The 22363-nt window shown below is 30.9% G+C and overlaps 2 protein-coding genes across 2 annotated transcripts; one reads left to right on the forward strand and one right to left on the reverse strand.

The window, feature by feature from the left end:
- Nucleotides 1-4248: 4248 nt before the first annotated feature.
- LOC124834489 (NADP-dependent glyceraldehyde-3-phosphate dehydrogenase-like) lies at nt 4249-8901 on the forward strand. The gene is made up of 9 exons (XM_047309191.2): nt 4249-4592; nt 4821-5014; nt 5196-5324; nt 5709-5828; nt 5971-6107; nt 6451-6606; nt 7316-7694; nt 8049-8165; nt 8547-8901. Exons 1-9 carry the CDS (start codon nt 4448-4450, stop codon nt 8658-8660), a joined length of 1491 nt encoding a protein of 496 aa, XP_047165147.1. The 5' UTR covers nt 4249-4447; the 3' UTR covers nt 8661-8901.
- An 11959-nt stretch (nt 8902-20860) lies between these two features.
- Nucleotides 20861-21643, reverse strand: LOC148204895 (protein TAPETUM DETERMINANT 1-like). The gene is made up of 2 exons (XM_088110784.1): nt 21563-21643; nt 20861-21340 (listed from the first exon to the last, which is right to left on the reverse strand). Exons 1-2 carry the CDS (start codon nt 21615-21617, stop codon nt 21039-21041), a joined length of 357 nt encoding a protein of 118 aa, XP_087966910.1. The 5' UTR covers nt 21618-21643; the 3' UTR covers nt 20861-21038.
- Between the last annotated feature and the right edge of the window lie 720 nt (nt 21644-22363).

Consider the following 22363-nt stretch of genomic DNA (forward strand, 5'->3'; position numbering starts at 1 on the left):
GCATGGAACCAATCCTCACCAAAGAAAGTGTTTCACTCAAGCACAATGGTATATAAGGATGCGTGTCTAACTCTCAACTATCACAGTGTTATACAAATTAAATTTGTCGTTCGTTTCACAATATCAAACACATTCACAAGCAAGTTAGCATCACAAGGACTTTTTAAGGCTTGTAATGTGGCTGGGCTAAGAAGAAAAATTAGTTTTTCTGGACAACAAAGCACCTTGAGCTAAGAGATAAAACAATTTACTTCATGATATAGCATTAGTCTCTCTCTTTGCTTCACAATTGGATAAACCACTTCTCAACTTATTTCCCAATTCGTTTTCAATGAATTCATTTTTCTTTCTCTTATTCTTCTTTCTTCTTTTTCTTTCTTTTTGACTCATTTTTCTATTTTCTCAATGCTCCCTTATTTCAAAAACTCCCCCAAACTTAAAAACCATTCTCCTCATCCTAACATATATGTTCATCTCAACTCAAGGTAAGGAGGTTAAGGATTTTTCAATAAGCTTAAGGTTCCAGGGGTGAGAAAGTTTTTCTTCAAGGTTCATGTGTTTTGCATTGGCTTTTCGGGTCAAAAATGTAGAAGAGGTTGAAGAATAAGATGGCATTGATCATTTGTAACAAGCAAGCAAATAGTTCAAATAGAGAAACTCAGGCAAAATCAACTGTGATTTCAAAGTGATAGCACTCAACAATAAACTCTGGGCACAACATCTCACATGTTTACTTAGGGTTCCAAAGTTTGACAAGAATATTGATCACAATTAAAACCAAGCATCCATCTAAACATATACAAGCAACCACAACCTCTATTCAACAACTTAACCACATAATCTCAATTAAATTTTCAAAGAAATTTTCATAGATAAAGAGCAAGCACAAAAGATTTGTATTCAATTCAAGCATAACATATGATTCACTCGAATCACCAAACCAATTGCAAAAGAACTATCTACTAGGCAAGTCAAAAAGAAATCAAAAACACAAAAACTGAAAGTAAATAAGAACTGGAAATTAAAACTGAAAAATCGATCAAAATGGACTCTTTGCAGCTCCAACAGTGTAGAACACTAGCTTCACTTTTCATATGTAACATCTTCCTCCTCCAGTAGCTTATACTCCGCAACTGCTCCACCTCCCCCATGAGCTCCCAAGGCATGCTACATGAGCAGCAAAATCTTCAAGCCATACATTGCTCAGCTCATGCACGCCTCAAAGGATGACCACTGGTGGTTTTGACACCTTTTAAAGTTCTAGGAAAGATGTTATCTTGCACAAAGTGAGCTCAAAGTGAAATTAGTATTCCATAGTCAACAACTGAATAGAAAGGTCCAAAAGCACACTAAAAGGAATGTGTGAAAGAGCGCAAAGAAAAGGAAAGCTCAGAATCAACAACAAAAATTAGGTGCAGAACCAGTTTTTAAGGTGTTGGGCGTCATATTAGTTTTTCGCTTAAGCTAAAACTTTTTAGCTTAAGCTAAATATACAGAAGAATTTTTTGCCCAAACTAGAAAGTTTTAGCTTAAGCGAAAATATTCCAGACAGTGCTTGAATTTGAAATTCGCTTCTTGCCCAAGCGAGTTAGGTTTCGCCTAAGCTAAAATATCAGCAAAACTTATTTTTTCAGTTTTCTACATATCTCGCCCAAGCGAGAAAGTTTAGCCTAGGCGAAAATAATGCAGATTCTTGCGAGATTGGCCATTCAATCTGTGATTTTTAGTTCCATACCTTCATTCAATGCACTTACACACAAACCAAGCTAAAAATAACATAATATACTTATACAAACCACAAAAACAACATTACAACTCAAAAATCACAAACATGCAATAAAATACAAACATGCATAACACAAGTCAGTAATTGAAATTGAAACACATACAAGCACATGACACTAAAACAACACAAACACAAGTAAAAAGGGTAAAAAAATTGGGTTGCCTCCCAAAAGCGCTTGTTTAACGTCATTAGCTTGACGAGTGAAACCAATGAAGTGCAGATGTTGTTGTTGGTGTGCTCCTATGAACAAGAAGTTCTATCTGCTCCTATGAACAATAGAAACACAATCAGAGTACATCGTTAGAATCATTGATCAACAAAGAGTCTTATAGAAGACTCAAACGTGACATGCAATCACAACAATGTTCGCATGCAAAGGAAGAACGAAACAAACAAAAAGAGGAATAAAAAACTAACATACTCTATGTGAAAAACTAATTGATCCAAATTGAAGAGTTCGTCACCAGAATCAATCATACAGTCTCGGTTCTTCAATTAGACGAACAGAGGATGAGAACTTCTAATAAAAACTCCTAATGAGAAGTTTAAGATTGTGTGTTTTAATATAATAAAACTCTCTTGGTAAATTTACCAAAGATGAAAATGATTTATTTGATATTATGGATGACTGGTTGCGGAGGGACCGTTTCGTTTTTGTTCATAAGAAAATTATTTATATGAAAATATTTTAAAAATAGGAGTCTCTCTAATTTTAAATCACTACTACTTTCAAAATACTATTTTTTTAGGTCTTTACAAACATAATTCAATTAAAAAAAATTAGGAACTTAATTTAAAATTGTAATTTTTCTAATACTCAATATATCATAAAAGTTTAATAAAGACTTAATTAAAATTTTCTAAATTTATCAATAACTTGAAACTTAATTACACTAGAAAAAAATTATCATTTAAGAAATTTACGAAAAGGAAAGTACACCATTTTTTTTTTCATGAAATGTATAAATGTTTATCTTAGATTTTGTGGATTCCTTTTCACGAGAAATTGAGTTTCACTCAAAGGTTGTTGATTCGGAATGACATAACTTGGTCTATTCCCGATTCTTTGATGAATATATCTGCTTTTCAACTTGACTATTATATGATGATAACCAGGAAGAAAACCATCCTAGTTGGACTATGGCTGATTTTGGTATTTTAAATATGAAATATGCTTAGGTTTTTCTTTATGGAAGTCACAGTTCACGCTCTTGGGTTGAATTGATTTGGCCTTTTAATATTCCTCCGACTAAGGTTTTGGTTCTTTAGAAACTTCTTCCTAATAGACTTTCACCTAATAATCATATTCAATCTTGAGGTGTTGCTTTTTGTTCCAACCAATGTAATAACTAAGGAGAGTGAGCGCCATTTATGCTTTGATTGCTCTTTATTCTTGTAGGTTTTGGTCTTCGATTTCTCATATTTTCCTAACTTTATGAGTTCATCTAACAAGGATGTTAATAGCTTTATTTCTAATGCTGTCTGTGAGATTAGGCCTGTGGTTATTACTTAAAGATAATATGGAAATCTAGGAATCATGAAAATGCGAAAAAAATATATATGAAAACTTGTTTTGGAAGACATTATTTTAAGGCAATAGGTATACTAATTGTCTTGCTTAAAAAGGGGTGATGAATAAGTTAGGTTTCTTTTGATTTGAAACTTTGTCCCTTCTCTGTATTTAAACTTTTTTATAAATAGACATAACTTTAAAGAATTTAGATTTTATTAGTGCCTGTGGTTTGGTGGTTGGTTTTTTTCTTATCGTGGGTTTGGTTGAAACCTCGTGCTTGTTCGCACATTTCATGGTAAATCATTGTTGAGATTTTGAAGTGTCAAGTTGGCATGCAGTGATGTCTAAAGAAAATATTATCTTATATTTATAAATAAACTAAAAAAGTATTTAAATTCTATTATAAATAAATCGTATAATTCTATATCATTTTAAGTTATCATTAATTTTTGAACTGATTTGTTGTTACATTTCTTAATAATTTTTTTCACTCAATTTATTTGGTTAAGCATAATTTATTTGAGATATATTTTGGTCACATGAGGTGTGAAAATACTAATTTATTAGATAAAATTATTAAAGTAAATTATGTCGATATATCTTGCAGCTTTCATGACTTTGAAAAGAACTCCCTATTTTTTTCTATCACAATACTGACAGTCTAGTATTATATAATATTTAATAAAATTTCAATCAATTATTACTAGCTTAATATTCCATAAGTATAGCCAAAAATATTCAGAAAAGTATTTATATCTTTAAATTTCAATTATAATTAAAAACACTATAGCTCTCACATGACACCTTGAACACGAATTCTGGTAGTGTTATCTATGAATATCATCATGCTCCACAAATTAATAGGAGCGTGTCCTATAGTTAATGAACAAAATTAGTAATTTAACAATGACTAAAAATTTTCATTTTAATTCCTACAAAACTGCATGAAGAGCACATTGATCGGTCAAGGACTAAACTAGACTTGGCACAAAATGTTAGCAGCATTTGTAGCTGTTCATTGACTCTGTCTGAACTCACTCCAATAAAAAATTTCCAACCACATCATCAATATCAATATAATCAATATAAATATATACATATGCAAGCCAAAGTTCAAACCTCAAATCATATAGAATCACCTGTTCAAGATGGCTGCCACTGAAACCTTTGGAGAGATCATAGATGGTGATGTCTTCAAGTACTATGCACATGGCTGCTGGAACAAGTCCTCTTCTGGGAAATCCGTTCCCATCATCAATCCCTCCACTAGGAAGCCCCACTTCAAGGTCCAAGGTATTGTTAACACATCCTAATATCAAAACCATGTCTATACCAAATTGGTTTCTGACACAATTTGATTGGAAAAGAATTAACAATATGATCATTTAGTTTTGTCATGTTTTGTTGCTGGAAATCATGATTAATACAGCATGATGGTACTGTTTTTTTTTTGAGTTTTGTTTTAAGGGTTGTAAGTTGTAAATTTGGGATATTGATTCTCTTTGACCGAATATCAAACAGCTTGTACCCGGGAAGAGGTTGATAGCGTCATGGAATCAGCAAAAACAGCTCAAAAATCATGGGCCAAGACTCCACTGTGGAAAAGAGCAGAGTTGCTTCACAAGGCTGCAGCAATACTGAAGGAACACAAAGCATCTATTGCCGAGTGTCTGGTTAAGGAGATTGCAAAGCCAGCTAAAGATGCTGTCACTGAAGTATGTACATCAAGACCTTGTTTTCCCCCACTTTTTTTCTTTTATGTTTTAACTTTTAGCATTCAAATACCATGCAGGAATCCTTGATGGGAATATTGAGGTTTATGTTGCACGTTTATGAGATTTGTCCATTTTGGTCTTGGTTTTCACTTTCCTTTTAAATGCTTTGTTTTTTATGTAGGTGGTCAGATCAGGAGATTTGATCTCATATTGTGCTGAGGAAGGTGTAAGAATTCTTGGGGAAGGAAAGTTTCTGGTCTCTGATAGTTTTCCAGGCAATGATAGAACCAAATACTGTCTCTCTTCCAAGGTATTTTTTATTTTGACCTTTCACTTTGAGAGATGGTGGCTGTAACACCAACCACTAACTATGGTTACTTTTTTCCCTGGCGTCGCAATGTCAAAAATCTTACTATTTTTTTCACCAAGTAATGACTCACATTCCACTAGACAGTTAGTGATAAGATAAACATTAGTACCATCTTAGGATTTGGACTTATAAACTCTTTACAAAACCTATAATATAATTACTACATTGAACATATCTCTGGTTCATGTGCTGTGGATTATCCAAATCTTATAAGGACTATCGACCATATCTCTGATCCAAGTGAGATCTCAACAATATCCTAGACTTTATGCATGATCTTGTTACTGTAAATGAAGCATTATTTTGAGATATTTCTGATTGCAGATTCCACTTGGAGTTGTTTTAGCCATTCCACCTTTTAACTATCCTGTTAATCTGGCTGTTTCAAAGATTGCTCCAGCTCTTATTTCTGGAAACTCCATTGTTCTTAAACCCCCCACTCAGGTATGCAACTACTTATATAGCATGTACTTATTAGCTTTTGATAGTTAGTGTTACCATTATTTAATTCAGATAAAATCTAAAGGGCTCTCTATATTTTGAATGCTTTGAGTCAGACAACTTGCTTATCTCTTAATCTTTACAGGGTGCCGTGGCTGCATTACACATGGTGCATTGCTTTCATTTGGCTGGTTTTCCCCAAGGTCTTATTAGCTGTGTCACAGGAAAAGGTTCTGAGATTGGTGATTTTCTTACAATGCATCCGGGGGTGAACTGCATAAGGTAATATGCATTTATTTTTCTATATTGTAATTGTTGTCCTCCAGTATGATATAATGGTTATTGTTTTCTATGTAATAATTCATGTGCTTCCTAATTTGCAAATGTAGTTCCAACTTCCAACTAGATATGTTCAAGCTTGATAAATTCATCATGATCATCTTTTTTATGCTGACATGTAGTAGTTGCAACAGTAATTCTAAGATATAACATGAAAAATATGAGTGATGTTGTACCAAATTATGAAGATAGAATAGTGACTGGGAGTTTTTTGCTTAGTTGAGAGGTGTTTTGTCATTGCATTTTTGACTGAGAATTTCCCCACCTAATTCACAATAATCCTCAGTTTTACTGGTGGAGACACCGGAATAGCAATATCAAAGAAGGCTGGCATGGTTCCTCTTCAAATGGAGCTGGGAGGAAAAGATGCATGCATTGTTCTTGAAGATGCTGACTTGGATTTGGCAGCTGCTAACATGGTGAAAGGAGCTTTCTCTTACAGGTAATAATGGACTTTAAATTATGTTACAGGAGAAACTGCAATTTTGCTTCATTAGTCATTTAACATATGGACCGGGATTTTCCTATGGAAATTTGTATTACCTCCTTTCCATATGTTAGATCTTTAAGGTTAACATTCATAGATTAAGAAATATTTAGAGGAAGTAAAATGTTATTATATTTTGACAAAAAATATCTTTATTTAATACCTTGAACCTACACCACTGATAGTGTGATACTTCATTCTGTTCTCAGATATTTTTTAATAAAAATATTAGAAAATTAGTAAAATTTAAGGCAAATATAATCTATCTCTTAATTGTGAATTTTGTTTATTTGAGAATGGATGCAGTATTAAGAAAGGGAAAAAGTAATAATTAGAAGGATAAAACAAATAAAGACATGGGAATGAGACATGTGATCTTGTCTTTCTTATTTGTTTCTCTACCCTCCAAAAGGTAATTCATTCACTGAAGTTATTTTATGGAACAATAATGTAAAGAAGGAAACAGTTCATGCAACAAAATCCACTAAAGGCGTCCTTGAATTTCATGATTAATGTGGAAGTTTCACATATTCCCAAGTTTAAAACCTCAGTATGTGAACTTATTCATTTATACATTACAATTTTCTCATTGTGGCTGCATAAATTCCCTTGACAGCAATACTCATAAATCCTAATACAAATGCTGTGAAAAATTTTATGCCAGTGGTCAAAGATGCACTGCTGTAAAGGTTGTTTTGGTCATGGAATCGGTTGCCAACACCCTTGTTAAGAAAATCAATGATAAAGTTGCCAAGTTAACTGTTGGACCACCTGAGAATGACTGTGATGTAACACCAGTTGTCACAGAATCCTCTGCTAACTTCATTGAAGGATTGGTAATGGATGCTAAGGAGAAAGGAGCAACATTCTGCCAGGAATACAGAAGGGAAGGAAATCTCATTTGGCCATTGCTGTTGGATAATGTTCGTCCTGATATGAGGATAGCATGGGAGGAGCCATTTGGACCAGTTTTGCCAGTTATCAGAATAAATTCTGTTGAGGAGGGAATCCACCACTGTAATGCCAGCAATTTTGGCCTTCAGGTATTGTACAGTTCATCAATATTTAATTTTTTCATTTTTATTAGAGGTAAGATTTAGGTTCATATTTGGAATTTTCTACCAGAAAGTGTAAACTAGAATCAATTTTCACTTGCTAAATGAGCTTAAAAGTTTGAGCAGTGTTTTATTTTCAGAAATAGGATGCTTTTGTGAATATCTAGTGTGTTAAGTGGATGTCCATTTAAATCTAAACTTGTTTTCATCATATTCATTATCACACGAGTGACAGCATAATCTTGAGTGGGGTCTCAGTCAAAACTCCCAATGCCATTTTATCTACTACAAAGCAGAAATGTTTTCTTTCCTTTGTTTAATGTAATCATATGTATAATGCAGGGATGTGTCTTCACCAAAGACATTAACAAAGCAATGTTGATAAGTGATGCAATGGAGACAGGAACAGTTCAAATTAACTCAGCACCATCTCGTGGACCTGATCACTTTCCTTTTCAGGTGAAAATTGTTTTACATTTGCCAGGTTGCCATCAAATTTGTGTAGGTTGTAATGCTAGTTGCAGAACTCTTTTTTACAGGAAGCAAATTCAAAGGTTTCTACCAATAAAAAAAGATAGAAAAAATTCCTCATTTATTGCAACACACCATCATGAATTGATGACTTTAATTTATATACACATACAGTGACATGGAATAAGATTTATATACTGTGAGTGCAAAATATTTTGATAACATTGATATATACATCTTGGCCTATTTCCAAGTGTAAAACAGTAAGTGTTTGTATGGGGTGATATCACAGACATTCAATAAGATTTGATCACTTCACCATGTCACTTAATTTTTTTTTTATAAACAAGCAAATATGATTTTTGGCAGGGACTGAAGGATAGTGGAATTGGTTCTCAAGGAATCACCAACAGTATTAACATGATGACAAAGGTTAAGACTACAGTAATAAACTTACCAGCAGCTTCTTACACTATGGGATGAGATGATTAAGAAACTATTAAGTTACTCAAAGTAGAGGTATCTAGTCACCTTATAAAGAAGGTGTTTTCCAATCTTCCACGTTTCATCTTTAACATTAGAGTAGAGTGAAAGAATAGTGTTTGAGAGATCTGCTGCACGTAAGTAACTTTTGTTTTATGTGGCTTGTGTCTCTACAGAGAAATGGTAACTATTTGTTTTGTACAAGTAGAATATGAATCTTGAATAAATTATGGTTCTCGCACTCCTTTTCTTGAACTTATGATGGTGGGATCATCACGTGATAATTTTAGGGAGAAATATGTGTTATAATTAAAAAGATTAAATGTTATTTTTATTTTTTAATTTTTGTGTGAAAATTGAATTTATATTTTTAAAATTTTAACCCAATTTAATATTTTAATTTTAGAAATGTGTAAATTTAGTCATTTTAACCTAATTTTATTAAATTTATTTAACACATTAAATAGTATAAATAATACAAACATTGTTAAATAAATTTAACAAAATCTGATTAAAATGATTAAATTCATCAAATTATAAAAATAAAAGACTAAATTGACTTAAAATTTTTAAAAAAGACTAATTTTAATTTTTATTAAAAATTAAAGGATAAAAACATATTTAATATTAATTTAAATAACTACAAATAACAAGTGCATACAAGAAGAACAAAACAAACATCACCAATATTATGAAGAGTGTTATTTCTAGACTAAATAACTAGTTATAAAGGGGATAGTTGCAAAGGGAAAGATTTTCCCGTTGTCGTAGAAAGTAACATTTGACATTTTTCGTTGATTAATTTCATAATCAACATAAAATATATTGTTTTCTTATTTTGATGCCTAGAAATTGAGTAAATTGAAACTTTTTTTACGTTAGTTATTATATTGACGTGACTTTTTTTTTATGTAAGTGTGAATATAACATAAAGGTGCTTTCTCTTTTATATCAACCCTTATTTACAATAAGAGATGTAATTCGATCAAAATAATTTATGTAAATCTATTTTATACCAATGAAATAATGAAGAATGTTATTTGTAAACATAATGAATGAAGAAACTTGCGGAAAGAAAAAAAATAATCGCATTTTAAGAGTTTCTGTACCCATTTATTGTAATTATGTTGGGAAGATTGAAAAAAGAAACTAGATTTGAGTAAATATATAGGATTGTTTTTGTAGGTTGAAAGTTTGCCAAATTTAGAAGCAAATTTTTTGCAGTGTAGTAGTGGAGACAAATTTGGATTTGAAGACAAATGAATATACGTATCCAACTAATTTTTACAAAATAAAATTTCATAACTCTAATCTTGTATTTAAGATTATCTTAAAATTATTTTCCACCGTTCTTAGATACAATTGTTCTCGATATACTAATAAATAAATCTCCACACAAATTAATACAATTCCATAACTCCTACTCACATTACCATGAGAGGAATTACATTAATTTTGTAACGTCTAAGTATTACACTTGCATAATGATAAAGACAAATAATAAAACATTGATGAGAAAATGAAGGACACACCTAAACAGAATAGAAAGAGAAAAGAAAAGAATAAGAAAGTAGTCTAACTACATAAAACGAGCAAAGGTGACACGTTTTCATCTTGTTCTATTGTTTCAAATAATCATCCATGTGAAATGTGAATATGTTAAATCATCACCCTTCTAACAACGTCAAGGTTAATCTAACAGAATAAACTATATTAACTCATTTTAACAAAAATACAGGCTATATGGGAAAGAAAAAAGAATTGAGGACATATTGACTAATTTCAATAAATATTGAAAAAAAATATCTATTAAACTAAAAGTTTTACAACATGGGTTAAAACTTTTGGCATTAACTTAGTTATTATTGTATTGGGAAATACTACTTGATCTTATCATTTTATAATATTTGAACGATTTGATACACTTGATGACGACCTTTAACACCTGTTTGAGTTACTGAAATTAGTAGTTGAACATGTTGAAATTGTGTTGTGTTTGATGATTATATGTTGTTTGATCTAGGTCTTGAGTTAAGAAACTGAGGATTTGATCATTTTAGCAAATTAGTAGATACTATAGCATTGAACTAAGCACTAAGTTAGAGACATCAATTTGATCATCTAAACAAGTTTCTGTCTTCTCAAATAATAGATTTGAATGTATTGGTTTCTGATATGGCACTAAGCGACATTGGTGTGATGTTGAACGCAAGCTTGGTTGTGAAAGTCTAGGAGCATTTAAGCTCTAGACCATTAAGCGCCAGGTTTGTGTCACTAAGTGACTAAAAATGCGTATGCTATGGTGTCGAGTGGTGGTTTTGTACCGTTCAACACCACTTTTCTCTATATGTCTGAAATCGTTTAATTTGAGGTTGCTAAGCGACAAAATGGTCTTGTTGGGCGAGACAATTTGCGAGAGGTTTGACGCTAAGCACTCTCCTCTGTGAAAGGTCTCGCATTGAGTGTCACTATGAATGCCAATGTATGTTTTTGGTGAATTTATGATTCTTTGAATTGTTTGAAGTTATTTATCATGGTTTCTATGTATGGTTATTATGGATTGTGATGTTTCATAGATTGGTAACATGATTGTAAGTATGTATGATATTTATTCATATATGATATTGTTGTGAATGCGAGTTAATTAAAACATGGTATGAAAGTGATGATGAAGTAGTGATTTCTAAGGAGGAAATTATGTGAAATGTGTGTTTCACTGTGGTGTGACTTAAGGTAAGGATTGTTCCATTTAGTGTAGCTATCATGAATTCTACTAATCATTCATACTCATGTAGAGGAGGATGATTATGTGGTAAGAATGGTAGGAGGTTCTATCATAAGGATGATCCTAGGGTTCTTATTATTGTGACAAGGACTAAACTTGTGTGTGCTAACTCGATAGAACGATATCTTATCACCACATGTGCATGGCTTCACTAGTCTGACTCAAGGGCACGTATCTTGATAATTGAGTCTAGTATAGTCTTCAAATCTGATATTGTTATTTTCATTAATGAGTTATTTATGATAATATATTTATGTTTGTTTCATGAAAACTCTTTTGATACATTAGCTTACCATTTCTTCTCTGTTTATTCATTTTTTTGTTTTTCTTCTTAACTACAATGACCAATTTAGTGGTGTGACTAAATAAAAATCTTCCAATTAATTCGATGTAGGGTAAGGGAGATACAATAGCCTAGCTATGATTTGTTCTATTATGTAAAAGCTTTCTTCTTTTAAAAATTCTAGCTTCTTGTTAGTGTGTATATATAGTTGGCTATACCTATTACATGTTTCATAGATTACTGTAATACAGTAATTATATTTACTTCTATCTTATGTGCTTGTTGATTATCATATATATAATTTTTTATTTAGTAGTTTTATAATATTAAATGAAATCTTACAATGTCAAACATAAGTGAAATTGCATTCATATTTTTTTAACAATAAACTTATGTTTTACATTGTTGAAATTATTCTTTAATTACTATTTAAATTTAACATAATTGGATTGAAACTTTAAATGAAATATTATTTCTAATTATTTATTATTTAGTTTATTCATAATGCCATTATTCAATTATTTATTTGTTATTTTATATATTATTTAATTTTTATTATTATTATATTAATTTTATTATGTTATTGTACTATTGTATTATTATTAAATATTATTATGTGATATAATAAATTATTAATTTTTAAAAATCATTAAATTTGTTGAATTTTTCTTCTTTTAGATGTTGTTCTTAACTTAAATATTAACTCTTTTTATAGGTTAGAAATTTGTAAAAATGATTTAAGTACATTACACTAGTAAAAAAAAAGCTTTTTTAACGCGGTATATACGTTTCGATTTTACTGAAACTGAAGCGTATAAAAGTACAGTGACATTTTCGCAGTTTTAGAAAACTTATATGTTTCGGTTCAAAAGGAACCGAAGCGTGATAGGTATACTGTCTCGGTTAAGTCAGCAACTGAGACATAAAGCACTAGTAAAAAAAAGGTTATTAAGGCGCTATAGACACTTCGATTTTTATATGACTCGGTTCAAGGAGAACTGAAGCATAAGGGGTATATTGCCTCGGTTAAGTAAACAACCGAGGCATATAACCCTGCTAAGAGCACATGTCCTTTCTGAAAAGTTAGATTGTGCACCTGACGCCTTTTTCAAAAATGGCTTACTACCTCGGTTTCCTAGTCAACCGAGGCATAAAAGCCTGCCCTACCAAAATAATCTTCTCACGTGAATAGTGCATTTTCTTCCTTCTCGAGCGAAGAGGGCTTTCTTCTTCCTCCTCCACGAGCTTTCTTCTTCCTCCTCCACGAGCTTTCTTCTTCCTCCACAGCACAAACATGTTTTATTTTTTTTAGTTTTCTAATTTCAAGTTGGCTTGTATCAGATAACCCAAATTAAGGGTTCATCCTTTGTTTTTTTTTTCTCCTTGAACCAAAATATAATCCTCTTCCTCTTCTTTGTTCTGCATCGCGAAAAGGTGGTGTTTATCCTCTTCCTCTTCTCTGTTCGACACAGCAACCCTTCTTCCCTGTTTGGATCCGCGTCCCCGTCGCCGAGAGGGTTCTTCGTGCATCCAACCCTTCCTTCCTCTTCTCTGTTCCGATTCGTCTAGGGTTCTTCGTGCATCCAACCAAGCTTAGGGTTCTTCGTCTCGCTGGACAACCAACCTGGAGGGATCATCAATGGCATGACAAAGACATGATGGAAGCGCGGGGAAGAAACGACGGAGACACGGCGGGGGCGCAAGGGCACGATGACCGTTATTGTTCTTGCAACGGAGGCGCAAGGGCGTGACAATCAAATAGGTTTTATTTTTTTTTATTTTCTTGGTTTCTGAATGGAGTTTCTGCTTGTTCCCTGTTTTTGAATGGAATAACAGGTGAAGTGTTTTTGCATAATCGTTCCTGTTTGGTTGATCATGGGAGGAGGTATTTTGATTTGATGAAGAGTTGATCTTCTTTTTATCTGTCACCGTCATCAAGGAAAACATGCTCCCCGACGACATCATGGTTGTCGATTGGGTCGTCGATGGCCTCAGCAACCTCGTTCTGCCGCCGGGCTCGGCCCTTCGTGTCAGCTTCTTGAAATTGAAGGAGGGCGCAGTTCGAGACAAGGTTTTGGGTGTGGTTAGAGGAATTGCTGAGAATTTCAAGTAGATTAGTCAGTTCAGTTTTGGGGAGAATTTTTTATCGAGGAGAGCCAAGGGTTTCTCGATTGCTTCGCTTGCGGTTTGTGCGGGACCGACGAAGTTGGAGGTCGTGGATTCGAATCATGATTTGGTGAATTTCCAGAAGAAGTTAGAGATCAGATCGACAGTGTGGTCGTTGTTGATTAGGTGGTTTTGCCACGTCTGCTTGCCCAGAGTGCTTGCCTTTGATGAAAGGTTATTTCTTTGCTCTACAATGTAACTGTCAGTTATGTTTATTTGCTTGAATAATGAGTGTTGATGATTCACTGAATTGGTCACATTGTTTTTTAGTTTAGATTGTAATTTTTACCTACTTTTTCTTTTGTTGCTTTTTGCTTTAGCTAATTTATGCTTGTAAATGTGGTTATATGATTCTTACATAAAAAGAAAGCAGATTGTTCAAGGTGTCTTAGACACACTGGATGAATAAGTATAATGCATTACATTTGCATGATTGATCTTCTTGGAAGTTGATACCGAAGGCTTTCGGTTTGAGCGGTTCTGCTTGGAGCTTGCACTATCACAACTGAACATGTTGTAAAAAAAAAAAAAAAAAAACCCTCTATTGCCTCTGTTGGATTTGAACCGAGGCAAAAGCACACACCCCTCTACTGCCTCGATTTTGGATTTGAACCGAGACAAAATCCGACACCTTTTTGCCTCGGTTCAGAACCGACCTTTTTGCCTAGCTTGTATATGTTTCAGTTGCGGAACTGCTGCGTATAAGTGAAAATAACCGCTTTCGTTTTCCTTTAGTGCATTGGTGTTAGAAGGGTTCATTGAAATAGTTTTATCTTTTTAAAATATTTTTGGCTTTTGAATTTTCTACTCAAAAACTGTTACCACAATTTTACATTCCTTTTAGATTTTGAATTTCAAAATCAATTGTTACTATGAATATTACGAATTTTAAATTTACCAATATAAATCTTAATTTTAAGAAAATATTGAAATTAAAATCGTTAGTTATTTCTATATCTTTAAATGTTGAAAGAATTTATAATTTTTACTTTTTAATAATATACTTATTTTTATGTTATTGAAATTTTTATTTAAATTTGTGTATTATAATTTTAAATGAATTAATATTTATAATATTTTATTATTTAGTTTATTAATGATGTCATAATTAATTATTTATTTTATATTATATTTTAATTATTATTATTATTATTATTATTATTATTATTATTATTATTTATTTACATATTTTCATTAATGTTTTTGAGTTCTTTATCTTTTATATTTTGTTCACATCTACGAATTGTTTTGATATGTTAGAAATATGTGAAAGTTTTTTAGAGCCATTAAAAATTCCATTAAAAGGACATTATTTTTTTACAATTTTTTAAAATTTTCAAATTTCAAATTCAAATTTTTATTACCATATTTTGAAATTAATAGAAAATAAAATGTAATTATTAGTAGTAGTAATTAATATTATTATTACTAACATTTTTATTATTATTATTTGTTACGAAAATAATAATAATGATGATTGTAAGACCCATGAAAAATATTTACCTTAATAGTAACAATTTTATTAGTAGTAGTAATAAATTTCTTTGTGAATGAAAAATATAATTAATAAGTTTATGTAAAAATAAAATGTGGAAAGCTAAATAAGAAATTTTGGTAGCTTAAATGGTAGAAAATTGTGGTGATTTCAAGAACATGGGTTCAAACTATAGTGGATAAACACTCCACGTTTGAAGTCATTATTGAAGGATCAAATATGTCAAGTGGTGATTATAATATTAAAATAATAAATAATATTAAAAAATTGTTAAATAGTAAAAATTTTGGACTATAAATAGCCATGAGAGGGGAGGTTATTCTGCACAAAGAGAGGAAAAATCAAGTGAGAAATCTTGAGAAATAGAGAAGAAAGAGTTAGGAAGAAATTTTTAGTTGCAAGAAGAGTAGAGATTCTAGAGGGTTTTCAGGGAAACAAATTATGAGCAAGAGATTAAGTCTGGAATAGAGATAAGGGAGCTAACTTTTCTAAGCTTTTATATTATGATTTATTATTGTTTTATTACTATTCATGTCTTGAAATTCTATGTGAGTACTGTTAATGAAAAACATATGTGCTTACTGTATATCTATCTATATTGAATTTTTGTGTTAATATTATATGCTGTTGTTTTGAATCTGTAAATAATAAATTTGTTAAAAACTAGTTGAGGAACACTTTGGCTAAGGAAAGACTTGGTACTTAAGTTGTCCATTGTGATACACCTCTCTTTCCTGGAAGTCTACTCGATAGGTTTTTAACTTAAATCCTATTGAACAGATTAAGTACTGTTAAACTATTATGCAATATACTCAATTGATATAAAATATATGATGGATTCATCTTTCTGGAAGGATAAGAAGATGTCTAACCAGCTATGCTAGATTCAACTCCTTAGTTTCCCAGAACGTTTATATTAAGGTCATAATTATGATGGTAGGATAGAGGAATCTTAAAAACCGAAGTTGGTACATCCCTGATCATAGAGCGGCCCTGGTCAAATCCAGTAAGTTGTGACTAGTCATTTGTACTGGCGTTTATGGTGAGTTTGATTCGTCAAACATTTGATTCTTCTCCGGTGACCATTTATGGTGATATTTTAGTATTATTAATTTATTTTGTGATATATTCATTTTGTATGATTTATATGATGATTGTATTTTATTATATTGGATTTGAATTTATGCATTTGAACATGATATGAGTATTATGGGGAGATTTTGTAATGGTATAATATGAGTTGAGGAATATGAGCATGGTATGAGTCTCGTGGAGAGATTCTATAATGATATGGTATTTGTGTATATGTTGATGTTGAGGGTCCTGTTGTTGGAGGTTATCCTGATACTCTAATAATCATCCAGTCTCAAGTAGAGAAGGATGAATTATGTGGTGAGAGGGGCAGGAGGTCCTGGTCTATGTGCCGGTTTTGGACATAGTGTTGAGGACTAACCTTGTGGATGGTATGAGGTAGTTTGGAAGTGTATTTGTAAGAAGAAGTAGAAGTCATCACAAGTGCATAACCTCCAGTGACCGCTCATCAACGTATCATCCGAACGAGTGTCTATTGGGTATTGTGGGATGAATGTCTATTGGACATTGTGGAATGAGTGTCTATTGAGTATTGTGGGATGAATGTTTATGGGGTATTGTGGGATGAGTGTCTATTGGGTATTGTGGAGTGAGTGTCTATTGAGTATTGTGGGATGAGTGTTTATGGGGTATTGTGAGATGAGTGTCTATTAGGAATTGTGGTATGATGGGATGAGTATCTATAGTGCAATTGTTGTACGATGGTATGAGGGTGTCTGACATGATTATTATATGATGTTTGTTGAGTGTATCAAAGTAATTATGCATGTTTTATAAATGGTTTGTTGCATGTTAGCTCACCCTACTTGTTTGTGTTTGTGTATGTGCGATGATCGTATAATTCGTTATATAGGAGCAGATGAAGGAATGTCATCTGATTCAGTGTCAATGAAGAAAGAAATAGAAGAATAAATTAGAAGAATTCGAGTTATATTTATGAGTTATCAAGTGTGAGATTATGGGATGTTAGCTTAAATGTAATGCTACAATATATCAATTATGAATTATCAAGTGTTAGATTATAAGATGTTATAATGATTAATGTTATTATCATTATTATTATTAATATAATAATTATTAGTATTATTATTAAAAGCATATGTAAAATTATAAAAAGGCGACATGTAAAGATCATATATTTATTTATTAAAAGTAATTACAATCTAATATAATTATTTTATTATAAAAATTTTAAAAAATAATATTTTAATTATTTTTACGATAAATATGTATTTAACTTATATATATATATATAATATTTAATTTATTAATTATGACATTATTCTATTATTTATTTATTTTATCATTTTTTAAGTTTTATTATTTATATTAGTATTATTGTGTTATTATTTTATTATATTAATAAATATAAATGTGTATTATAATATATTATTATATTATTATATTATTAAAAATCATTAAATCTATGGAACTTTTCGACTTTCCCATTTTGTTTGCTCCTTAAATGCGAACTATTTTAAAATCAGAACTTAGAAACATTTTAGAAGTATTTTACAAATTTTTTTCAACTTTGAATTTCAAATTCAAACTATTATTATATATTTTAAATTTCAAAAATTTTGATGTATGTTATTGACCACAAAACCTAGAAAATGACATTTTAAAAGTGATAGTATTTTAAAAGTAGTGAAACTTAATTATTTTAATATTAAAAGGTTTTAATATAAATAGTTTTATTATAATTTCATTATTTTAAAATAGATCATCACTTTAGAAACTACTATTTTAGAGTTTTCTGATTATTCTCTAAGGGTTCTTCCTCTCTACTCGTCTGATTGAAGAATTGAGGTTGTTGAATTAATCCTTGCGACGAGCTCTTCAATTTGGACCAACCAATTTCTTCGTTCATGTAAATTGAGTTTTAGTGCTTTTTCTAGGTCTTTTTCGTTATCTATTATACGTGAGTGTTCCTCTACTTGCATACGTAATTTTAGTCATTTATATAAGTCTCGACAGATTAATGATCATAACAATATGTCCTGCTAATTATTGTGATGTTTCTATATGTAGATAAAGCATCCTACAAATTGAGAGGTGTTGCACTAGTTAAAGTCTTGTGAGCGGTTGGCCAAGTAAGACAAGCTAATTGCACATTATTTTATGTTTTTAATGATATGTACTACATTTATTTCACTGCATTGGTTGATTTATATAACTATGTATATTTGGATTCTTTAAATGGGATTGTCTTTGATTGTCTCTGATTTTGTCCAAGTTGAATGTGGTGGGGAGCAAATTTTGCTTATTGCACTTCAATCTGTTTCGTACATTAATGACAGACCATCGATAGATTATGTCCGTCGGTAATTATTGGTAAATTGTGTCTACCGATATCGGTGAATCATAATCGTCGGTAATTATTGACGAATCTTGTCCATGATAATTATCGACGAATTTTTTCGTCTATAATTACTGAAGGATTTATCTGCTAAAAATTACCGATAAACATAAATTGGTAAATGTTTCCAATAAAATAATTATCGACATATCTTCTCATAAAAAAGTCAAATACTAACATATTTTCGATGTTATCGACAATATTTAACCATTAATTTTTTTTTGTAATGATATATAACACTTTGAGTCTTGTATTTGTCAGAAGGTCATAATGCAAACATTTACACTCGTTAATGCTATGGGCTACTTTTATTTCACTCCATTGGTTGATTTATGATTACATATATCTGGATTCTCTGATTGAGATTGCCTTTGATTGCTTCCGATTTTGTCAAAGTTGAATGTGGTGAGAAGCAAATCTTGTCCACTACACTTCAATCTGGTTCGCACATTACTGATGGACCATCAATGAATTATGTTCGTAGATAATTACCAATGAATTATGTCTGTCAGTAATTATCGATAGATTATAACCATCAATAATTATGATTCTGTCAATAATTATTGATAGATTTATCCGTAAAAAATTATCAACGAACATACTTCATCAATAAATATTTTTGATAAAATAATTACCAACGAATCTTCATCTATCAATAATTCATAAAAAATTCAATGTTACTAATGGCATTTATCTACCGGTGATTCAAGTTTTTTTAGTGATATATAACACTTTAAGTCTTGTATTTGTCACAAGGTCAGAAAGAAAATGTTTACGTTGTGTTCACTTGCAAAGAATTTTTTGTTCACGGTGATTGGCGAAGAATGATTTGCGGGATTTATCACATTTATTTTGAATGATTTGCAAGCGAGTAATGGGAGGGACTTGAGGGATTACAGATATTTTGAATCCTCGCATATTAGCGAATATTTGCAGTGATTGTTAATAAAATGACCAATTTCCCCTCCTTATTCAACTTTAATCAGGTGTATTCGAATACACCATATAGTATTCGGTTCCCCATGAGCTTAGCCCCTTCCATTAAAGTGTATTCAATTACACATTTTTTTATTCAATTCCCTGTATTATCTTATTTGATTCCTGTTATTTATTCTCAAGTGCTTAATAATAATAATAATAATAATAATAATAACGAAATTTTAAAAATTAATTTTTATATTTTTCTCTCTTTATAATAATTTTTACAATTTTATATATAATATTAACCATTATCATTCTATACTACTTTTACTACAAAGGGTATTTTGATAATCTTTAATTTCTACCTATTAAACAAATTTTTTTATCTTGTCAAATCAATCAAATCCTACATTTTACTTCAAAATCTACTCTCACTTACCTCCAAATCCACTCAAATAAACAATAAAAAATTTACCCTTAAATCCATCCACTCACCCTCTCTCAAATCATCTCCTCCAAGTGAACAAAGTCTTACATGAATAATTTTACTATGGACCCGAATCTAACCGATTGGTAAGGGTTGCAAAGTACATGAATAAAACCGAGTGGTAGACACTAAGTAAAACTGAGTGGTAGACACTCGAAAATGTCTTGAAGCCACTCGGTCTCTACAAATGTTGAACACAATTAAGGCACAATTAAGGTCATAACGGCTACTGTTAAACGATTAAAGTTTGCATTAATGACCATTAAGAAGTAACTTAATTGGTCATATTCCTTTAAACTCTATAAATATGGATTTATTTTTGAGGTAAAAGGACTTTTTGATTACTCATAATAGATGTACAGAGAAAAATTCTGACTTGAGCGTCAGAGTCAATCCCCCATTCGGTGTTTAATAGCCTGAATGAAGGAGCAAGGATGCTCAGCGTGCAGGATTACAAGATTAAAAGGCCAATCGATTTATCGGAGCTAAGAACTAGAAAAACGGAAGGAAGATAGGCGGTTATCCTCATTCCATTTCAACAAAAACAAATAACAAAAAACTGGATTCTAACTTTTGAAATATTTCTCTTTGATTTAAGAGTAACCATTTATATTCTTTCACAATGACATTGCATAAGCAAATTTAACATATGAAAAGCGAATGCATTATTAATGGATTATAATTTGTAAGACAAACTCCATTGTATATCAAGGTTTGACTCAAAAGTGCATAAAATAAAAAACAAACTACATATGAAAAACAAAAAGTACATGAGAAGAGGTTTGTTCATTCAAGAACATGCAATCTGAGAGGAAAGAGGAGTGAATTCAAATTGTTTGTCCGAAGCATAATTAAATTGAACAGCATCTCCATAGACAGATTGACCATTGTTAACAAGACAGCGAGTAGAGGAAATTCTCAAAACTGATGGGTCTATTTTCTCAACCGTTCGAAATCCCTGGCAATTCAAGATCACGTTCAATTGAACACATGCACAATTGTTGGTGATTTTCACTGTCCATTCTGGCTTTCCCCGTACTTTAACTCCAGTTAGATTTTGGGTAATTGAAAGATCTCTGAAAGAGCATGCACCTGACATCATGATCCATGGAAGAGTTTATAAATCCCATTTTATTAAAAAAATAGATTAATTATATTTTTAATTCCTAAACTTTTAAACTAAATGTCTATGATAGGACAGAGTCACAGAGTAGTGAAAGAATATCTTAGAGATGTAAAACTGTACAGTAATGAATGATGCAAGCTTCACAGATTATGAGAAAAAATTGTATTATATTGTGAGAAAATTTTTACCTTCACAGATTATGGGAAGGAGGAGAATGATGCAAAGAATTGTCAAATGAGCCATTGCAGAGATACAAACGCAAGCTTTGATTTTGAAATTCTTTTTGGATGTGTTTGACACTGATATGCTGCATTATTTATAGGTGACAAAGTACATTGTTAGCAACATGATAAAGAAAAAGACATACACGGTTTTTTTATTAAGTGGAAAGAAATCACAATTAATGTGAATTGAATTTTTGTAAAGAAAAATCCTCGGCATTTCTGTATCTATTATTAATATTGATAGTGCATTAATAGAAAACATTATTGACATAAATTTAAATCCTAATTAATGTACCGTGTCCTAATTTGTGGTTCTTTATTGTTTCATATATAAGTTAAATACATATAGCAACTAAAATCAATTTTAACTGATATCAATATAGAAAAATACTTATTACTATGAATTCAAAATTTTGATGAACTTTACCAGATAAATAATCAATTATAAAATTATTGATATTAATATTTTTAAGTTATTAATAATTATTTGATGTTTAAATAATTTTTTACCTTTCATGGTAATAAATATATTTTTTGATTGACAAAAAAATAAAAATTTAAAATATTTTACTTAAATAAAATATTTTAAAAAATAAATAAAATTAACATAAATTCAATGCATTTAAATATCATTAATTATTATAATACAAGGTTATTTCTAATATATTCATATATTATTTTTGGGTAGAAGAATATATTATCAGATTTAGAATAATATATTCTTTTTGTGCAACGTCGTTTCGTGAGCAGCAAATTATTTGGTGT

The sequence above is a fragment of the Vigna umbellata genome, chromosome 1, assembly GCF_029865625.1.
Source record: "Vigna umbellata cultivar VRB3 chromosome 1, Vumbellata_1.0, whole genome shotgun sequence".
NCBI classification, from domain to species: domain Eukaryota; kingdom Viridiplantae; phylum Streptophyta; class Magnoliopsida; order Fabales; family Fabaceae; genus Vigna; species Vigna umbellata.